General features: G+C 35.6%; 1 protein-coding gene across 1 annotated transcript; it reads left to right on the top strand.

Moving 5' to 3' along the window:
- Positions 1-86: 86 nt before the first annotated feature.
- LOC103583015 (ribosomal protein S6 kinase beta-1-like) lies at positions 87-7,199 on the top strand (the record flags this gene model as incomplete). The annotated part of the gene is made up of 7 exons (XM_008564443.1): positions 87-849; positions 2,656-2,746; positions 2,928-3,018; positions 3,491-3,598; positions 3,916-3,978; positions 4,163-4,240; positions 7,092-7,199. Coding segments are annotated over exons 1-7 (618 nt in total), but the record flags the coding sequence as incomplete, so codon positions are not given.
- Between the last annotated feature and the right edge of the window lie 1,854 nt (positions 7,200-9,053).

The raw sequence follows: 9,053 nt of genomic DNA, 5'->3' as shown, positions 1-9,053 counted from the left end.
AGCCGTTTTGGAGGCTGTGTTTGTGGTCGTGCTGGCTTTGAAACTGCCTCAGTCCTCTAGGACACACCCTCTCCATCCTGGAGTAATCTGCAGGATTGCAACATTGTTATGCAGCCAATATTGCAGTGCCTTGTGCTTTTCGAATCCAGACAGGGTTGATTCAGCCCTTTATTCTTTTGAGGTAGATAAATTTGAGTGTCACACAGTTTATAGTTGTGGGCTGGCTGGCAAGAGGGAGGGCAGATACTGTGGGCATAACATGTCTATAAATATGCAGCTGTAGTAAGTAAGGGATGAGTGGGTTTCTAAGGGTCAGGTTTTAAGGTATCTTTTGAAATCAAGACTTGATCTGTGAGAATAACAAAGGTCCTTTTTCCTGTGGGATTTTAACGTTGGGGGTGGATGGGAGAAATCTGCTTTGATCTGAATGACTATTGGCTTAATACCTACACAGACTGAACAAAACTTGACCAGTGACAGATTAGCATATTCTTGACATCTTTGCAATTTTAGCAATATGTTCTAATGGTGAAATAAAACATTTTATAGTTTCACTGAAACAAGTGAAACACAAGTATCCTATGCCTTATGGCAGCATCCTATGCCATTTCTTTTCCCCATACCTCCCCTCTCCCCACTAATTTGGTCTTTGGTGCATGTCTGTTTCTTTCAGGGAATTTTGCTCCATACATAAACTGTTTTGGGTAGATTACTCTTCTTAATTTTATTAAATCACTTTTGTTTCCAGCTTTTACTTGGCAGAAATCTCCATGGCTTTGGGGCATTTACATCAAAAGGGGATCATCTACAGAGACCTGAAGCCGGAGAATATCATGCTTAATCACCAAGGTGGAGATATACCGTAAACAATTCTATAGTAAATAATCATCTCTAAATCCTCCCACACAGGTCATGGCCATTTTCAAAGCCCCATAGTCATCTCTGTATTTTATACATTTCCTTGCTTAGAATTTATGGCATCTTAATACTTGTTGATGTTTGGTATTCAGGTACTACGGTTGATGAGATTAGAGGGAGTTGGGGATAATAGCCACTCAACTGCCTTTTTTTGGTTTAATTCTTACTCTTTATAGCTTTTCATTAAAAAAAAAAAATCCTTACAAGAAGTGTTGTGAGCCAAAAGCCAGTCCAAACATTAATTTTGGTTTGTTCCTTAAATTGAAAAGTGACTCTTCAATAAATTGAGTTTTAATGATGGAAATAGAGAAATATTACAAGCAGTACTTTTTATGAAAAGTTTTACAAATGCTGGAAAAAAGAAAGGATTGGACTTGAACCAAAATATTTGATGTAGCCTTGCAAATAAGATGTTTAGTAGTAGGCATGTTTATTCTTGCTATTGCTTGCAACAACAAGCATAAACATCAGAGAGACTAATATTCTGTACAGATATAGGTATAGCAAAGTGAGCCTTGACTACAACTGCATGCTGTTACAGACAGCTTAATTTATGCTAGAGTAATGCAGGCTGGGTAGATTTGGCAATTGACTCACACCCAGAAGGAGCAACCAGCCAATTCAGGTTTTTAGGGGTCTGGTAACAGCTGCAGATCCTTAGATGTCTATAAAATGGTCTATGAGGTAGTTAACTGTTTCAAACTCTTGGACAGAAAATGGTGTATAGACAACTGAGGCCAATATAAATGTTCCAAATTGTGCTTTTTTCCCCCCTTTCCTTTTTTTTTTTAAAGGGGAATTGATGTACTTAACCATGTACATCACAGGAATCAGTGTCTCTTCTTTCCTCCCATCATCACCTCCTCCCTTTAAACCTGGATTCTGATTCTAAATTCTAAGGCACAGGATAGAATAGGGGAGTGATAGAATAGTTAACCTCTTTGATCCATAAGCTTGAGTGTATCAGGTGGTTCTGGGCATAATTCTTATGTATCAGGGACTACTATATATGTATATTTGAATCAATAAGCCATTGCCTTTTCTTTTCTCTGAAATGAGCCTTGAATAGTAGGGCCCCTGGAGTTGTTGAACCATTGGTTACCTAATGACAGTTCAGTAAAGCTAAACTTGAATGATCTTTGTGTAAAGTGTGAGTTTTTCACTTTCTGAATCAGAAATGATTGTCCTATACTATATAGCAATTTCACTTCTTTCCCCTAACTGGTAGCGTTGGCAGAATAAGTTAACTTGTTATAGTGACTTTCTGAGACCATTTTAAGAACTCTCAAGTCACAGTTCACTATGATAAAGGCTAAATATTTGAAGTATAGTGGAACAACTTTGTTTAAAAGGTACAAAATATGTTGATTAGGGTCTACATACTTAAACCAGACTTCATAAAGAAGTTTTCCTGGGACTTCTCTTTCTTGGGATGATAGGGGATTCTGTGTATAGGTAAACCTAGAGCCTTAGACAAGCTGTTTCATTTTTTTCTCTATCTTTATTTTTTCTTTACTAGATAGATTATATCATTGGCGAAAGGTGACTCCACCCTAGCCTTAAAAGAGTTAGCATTCCATTTTATGGATGACACCTTGTTAGTTCTCAACATCTTCAAGAAAAGTTTAAGGCAAGAAAAGTTAAATGTAAGGATAGATTATTATCTTGTGGGATATGTTCAAACACTGCACATACTTAGAATTCTCAGAATAATCATGCTGTAATCTTTCATTGTAGGTCATGTGAAACTAACAGACTTTGGACTATGCAAAGAATCTATTCATGATGGAACAGTCACACACACATTTTGCGGAACAATAGAATACATGTGAGCTGCGTGTTAAAAGAAATATAACTGGTTTAGGGGTAATACCTAACTTTTACCTGGTTTAAGTAATAGTGTCTAATTTTTCTGTATGATTACTGGCTCTGTATATTGTTTTTAAAATTCTAATTCAGATGATATGTAAATAGATGAATTTTTAGGCGTTTTATTTTTCTCATTGTAGGGCCCCTGAAATCTTGATGAGAAGTGGCCACAATCGTGCTGTGGATTGGTGGAGTTTGGGAGCATTAATGTATGACATGCTGACTGGAGCAGTAGGTGCACAGTTAAAAGCTACATGTATTATGGCCTGTGCTTTTTGAAAATGTGATCAATGGAGTTATTTTCAAAGTCCAAAGATTTGTTATCAGCAGTTCAATACTAATAATGCCTTATGATTATATAGGATCCCACACTTTTAAAAACATTTTTTAAAATGATCTGTTATGGCAGTTCTATGAAATATATGTAGAATAGATAATGCCCTTATTTTATAAATGGAGAAATTGAAGCATAAAATCATGCATCTCACCAATTATCAAACAGTAAGTTAATGGAAATGCAAGCTTTCTTCCAGGACATTGCTACTTCCTCTGTCCCTTGCTTAAAAACTACAGGTCTTTAGCAATCAGCTCATTTCACAGCATACATTTCTGATTTTCATGCATAACTGACTAATTCAGGAACTGGATATTGTTATTTGAAATTTGTTTTTTAAATGCTAATTTTCCTCTCTTCTACTTTTAGCCCCCTTTCACTGGAGAGAATAGAAAGAAAACAATTGACAAAATCCTCAAATGTAAACTCAATCTGCCTCCCTACCTCACACAAGAAGCCAGAGATCTGCTTAAAAAGGTAGGATTCTTAAATGGACACACACTACAAGCCTAAACAATTAGCATATAAGTAGATAGAATTATATGTGTATTTTGAATAAAAAATCACACACAGATATTGAACATAAAAAGCTTGCATTTTTGAAGGCAAAGAACAAATCTGTTTAAAGATTTTCTTGTCTTTTTATTCTCAAACAACAGTAATTAGTAAATTAATTTGGAAGAAAAATAAATAATATTTCCTTTAGGCAAAGTAGACAAGCAAATTCTTAAAAAAAAAAAAAAATCAATTGGACTAAGTAAGGTCTTCATTGGTGTTTTTTTCCCTCCCTAAAGCTGCTGAAAAGAAATGCTGCTTCTCGTCTTGGAGCTGGTCCTGGGGATGCTGGAGAAGTTCAGGTAGAGAATGGCATGTTTGATGTATGGGGGAAGATAATGCGAATTTTATGTGTTTGTGATGGATGTATGTAGTTGCTTATAAGTTTAGCTTATTTTGTGATTTGTAAGTTCAAAAAGGCAGTTAACTTGTCAATCTGGTATAGTGTATACCCCTCGGCTTTTCTTTCTGCTCCTTTTGTTCTAGGCTCATCCATTCTTCAGACACATTAACTGGGAAGAACTTCTGGCTCGGAAGGTAGAGCCTCCCTTTAAACCTCTGTTGGTATGTATACATGAAAGCATATTAATTTGAGAGACCAGGTACTTTTTTAGAATAAGAAAAAATCTCAGAGCAGTCAGAAATATATTTATTAACAGTTCAAAGAACTTTGATCTATCCTCTTTTCTATTCAGAATCTTTGTTCTGTACTGTCTCTTCAGGAACCAATGCCAGTGGCAACTGATGACTTATTAGCTATTTTTAAGTTGGTTACCTAAGACAAATATTTCAAGTAGTTGGGACTTCTTTTTTTTTGGCTTTGTTTTGTTTTGCTTAATTCCATTTTAAATTTGATTTTCTGGGAATTTTTTTGTCAACATATAGAATACATGTGTAATATATGTGTCTTAGTTTGCTAGGCTTGCCATAACAAAGTACTGTAAACTGGGTACAAACAGAAATTTATTGTCTCATTGATCTGGAAGCTAGACATTCGAGATCAAGTTGGCAGGATCGGTTCCTTCTGAGAACTGTGAGAGAGACTATCTTCCATGCCTCTCTCCTAGTTTCTGGTGGCTTGTTGGCAATCTTTATCATTCATTGGCTTTTAGGTTTATTATCTGGGATCTCTGCCTTCATGTTCAGATGGTGTTTTACCTGTGTGCAAATCTGTGGCCATATTTCCCCTTTTTAAAAGGAAGACCATAAGGAGGGTTTAGGGTCTCTCCTTACTCAAGTATGATCTCATTTTAACTAATTATATCTATGATGACCCTTTCCAAATAAGGTCACGTTTTGAGGATCTAGGGGTTAGAATGTCAACATATGAATTTGGGGTGTGGGGGGACACAATTCACCCATAATAATATGTTTATGAGTGAATGAGTTAGTGTGTTAGTTCTTGTCTTTCTCCCACCTTGGTTCTGAGAAAATAGTTTCTTTTCTCATTTCTTGGGATGTAGGTGGAGGAGGAGGAGGAGAATAATGATTATTATTTGATCATGGAGCACAGGTGACCTGATTTAAAATGTCAATATATATGTGCGATTGTAAGGATAATTAACTGTCATATACCTACTGCCCAGCTTTGAAAATGATCAGATTCTTTTTTAAACATAAATATTACCACCATGCCATCATCACACCTAAAAAATTGACAATTCCCCGAGTTGTTTCTTTTTTTTCCTGTTTGTTTCAATAAGGATTCAGTCAAGGATTATACATAGTTTGGTTACTATCTCTTGGTCTCTTTTCATTTGCAGATATCCCCTCTCAAAACTGGGCCATTTGTCCTGTAGAATTCCTCACACTTTGATATTGTTGATTTTATCTCCATGGTGTTACTGATCATGTTTGCCTGTTCCCTGTATTTCCAAAAACTGGTAGTTAGGTTTAGGTGCTTGATCTGATGCATACAATACTTTGATCAGGAGGTATAATGTGTAGTTTAATTTCTTTTAGTGACGTTAGTGGTCACTGATCATTGCTTATGTCACTAGTTCTCAACCAGGGGCAATTTGGCAATGTCTGGAGACATTTTGGTTGTCACAACTAGTGGGTAGTGGCCAGCACAGGACAACCCCTACAACAAAGAATTATCAGGCCCAAAATGTTGGTAGTGCTGAGGCTGAGAAACTCTGGCCTGAGTTCCATGATTTCATTAGGGGCTTGCAAAATGGTCTTATTCTAACTGATATTCCTACTTTTTCTTTATTAGCTGGAATTCTTCCATAAAGAAACACTCTTTCATCAATTGTTTGGTTATCCAAGGTACAGTTCATACAGGAAAGGCAGGATAAATGTTTGATTCTTTCCCAGTTTTCAAAATAATGAATTAGTTCCCTAGCATGTTCCAAAATTGACCAATAAATTTTGTGGTTTCTTTTTTAGTATCATTATGAACTCATGCATTTTAACATATTTGTGTTTTAATCCATTGCATTTCTTTTTATTGATGCTCAATTTTTCCCACCTTTGGACACTGGGTGCATCTTCATGTTGGTTTTTCAGTCCTTTTGACATGACCACATAGGCTGATGTTGCACCAGAAAGCAAAACAAGGAAACTGATGTCCTTTTCTTACCTTGTACATTTCCTACTCCACACTTGGAACCAGCCATTTCTCCAAGGAGTGCTGGTTCCTTCTAGGGGGAAATAGAATTTAGAGATCACAATCTGGGCTTTAAGAGTGCTCTGTGTTACTGGGTTGATCATTGTTACTATGTTTTGAACTTTTTATTCAGAAGTATATTTTCCAAATAAGGTCAATGTGGTAAGCTTTTATTATTAAGTCAGATTTTCTAAACTGGTATTTTTTCCCCTATATTTGGCTTTAGAATCTAACTAGATTGGGAAAGAAAGAAGGAATTAAAGAAATAAATCTGGTGGTTAGAACTTAGGTGATACTATTCTTTTGCAAGAAATATACTCATGCAGAGTAGAATATTATTTTTGCTCCCTGAGAAATCTAATGGAGTGAAATAAGCCATGGGAAAAAACTTATACTGGAGCATCTTATATGTGTGATATGTGTTTTAACTCTGCTTCAGTAGTTTTTCAGGTTTATTACAAACCTGCTGCAGCCCGCTGAGCAAATGATCTCTAAACAGGGATTTAGCCAGTGGACAAGGCATATTAAAGCTTTGTGAGACGGGAAAATTGATATTCAGATTTTTAATAGGAATGATAACTGTATACTAAAATCTATTTTAATGCATGTTTAAAATTTGAAGAAGTAATTTGACTCTTGATACTTTCCACCTGCATTTTCTCTTCAGTGTGCTTGTTAAACTATCCTGATATTTATTACAGTCAACTCCTGCAAAAACAGCTCTACCTAGAGCTTGCAATGTGTTTGACTGTTGTATATTATATAGACTAGTCATGATTTTCTAATCATTTCATTTTTATAAAGCAATCTGAAGAGGATGTGAGTCAGTTTGATTCAAAGTTTACACGTCAGACACCTGTTGACAGCCCAGATGACTCAACTCTCAGTGAAAGTGCCAACCAGGTCTTTCTGGTAAGTGAAAGAATTTCCATGTAGTCATGGGAAATTTAAAAATGAGGATAGGCTTCTCAGTAAGAAAATTCAGTTTGTTTGCTTTGCAGTTTATGTAGGTAACCTGGCTGACTTTTTTTAAGCCACCCCTTTATAAATTATTGGTACTTACAAAATTGATTTTCATAATTCAACATTTCATTTTAGCAATTAGAGTGGTAATATATGATTCTTTGGTATGTATGATTCCTTTCTTTGGTGGGGCCACTGACTTAAAGTGATGTTTAGCTTAGTATCTCAACCAAAAACCACACAGCCATAGCAGTGGGAGAAGAGCTCACTATTTCATTCCAGAAACAGCTATAGACTTTTGGTACTCTCCACATAAGTCTGTAGGGGATTTTGAATATTAATTGTGAATATTTGATCAAAATATATTAGTCCATATGTGTTAGAAAATAAATTAATTCTCATTGTAGAAGTATCTCTATGGATTACTGAGTTTGTCTCCTTGGATAGAAAAGGAAAGCTTTTACATATTGCCCAACAAAAATGATAAGATTTATATCACATGACCATCATTGCATATGTTTTACCTAAATATCATATATGCTTATGTTTATTTTATTAGTATACTTATGTGCCACATGAACATCCACCTCACTTTGTTTCCTTTGTCTTTTTTGGGGGGATTGCCTCTAGGGAGAATGGAATATTTGGGAGGGTTTTTCTTTCTTTTTTCACTTCTTAGCTTTCATTAGAATGAGTAACTAAAATAATATATGCTGAAAGAGAAAAAAGGTATTGAAATACAACAGGGACCGTCTACAACAGCATTTGAAAACAAGCTCAAGGAATAGAGAAAAAAACAAAAGTGAGGCTATCACCAAAAAGCTTGCTTGTTACTTTAGGTTTTGTGAGAGACTGCGGGTCATATATTTGTGGTCTCACCAATAATATGACTACATCTAACATTTTCAAAAATGAAATTATATACCTATATATAATGTATAAAACAAATATTTCACCTATCCCATAATTTCCAAAGCATGCTTATCACATATTGACTGAAATGTATATAAACATTCTTTTATGATAGGCAAGAACATCTACATTATCCCAACTATACAAAAAGAAAACAGGTGCAAAATAGTGTTAAGGGACTTCTGTGTGTGTGTGTGCATGTGCATGTGTGCGCACATACATATGTCTCTAATTGCCATTTCATCCTTTTGGCTGAACTTTATTCATACATTACCTGCTCTTCTTATATTCTCTTCTGTTATGAAAGCAATCACTATCCAGTCACTCAAGCCAAACCTCCTCTTTCACCAGCCCCACACCTGTAGGCATCAAGTGTTTTGTTTTTTTTGTTTTTGTTTTTTGGGTGGCTGGCTTTACAGGGATTCAAACCCTTGACCTTTGTGTTATCAGCATCATGCTCTCCCAAGTGAGCTTAACTGACCAGCTAGTTATCAAGTGTTAACAAGACATCTTCCTAAACTTCTCTGGAATTGATCTCTTCTCCATGAGAGTCACTTTTTGCAAATCCATTTCTTCATAAGTCTGGCATGTGAGATTTTAATATCTCTGCCATAGTTTTCTCTTCTTCAGTAAGTAGTGACAACTAGAGTAGTCAAAGTCATAGAGACAGAAAGAATGGTGATTGCCAAGGGCTTGCCTGCTGAATCAAGAAAATTAGTTTTGATTTCATTTTCTAGCCTGCATTGAATGTAATCCACATCATTGTCAGTTTTCTGGAATATTTTCTTCCTAAACAAAGATGCTTTTTGCTTCAGTTTCAGCTACATAGTTTCTGCAGCCTGCCCATTGTTCTTTCCAAACACCAATACCCTATAAGCAATATTGCACTAC

The sequence above is a fragment of the Galeopterus variegatus genome, unplaced genomic scaffold, assembly GCF_000696425.1.
Source record: "Galeopterus variegatus unplaced genomic scaffold, G_variegatus-3.0.2 Scaffold19047, whole genome shotgun sequence".
Taxonomy (NCBI): Eukaryota; Metazoa; Chordata; class Mammalia; order Dermoptera; family Cynocephalidae; genus Galeopterus; species Galeopterus variegatus.
The sequence above is the reverse complement of the archived record's forward strand: the minus strand, read 5'-3'. Positions and strand labels throughout refer to the sequence as shown.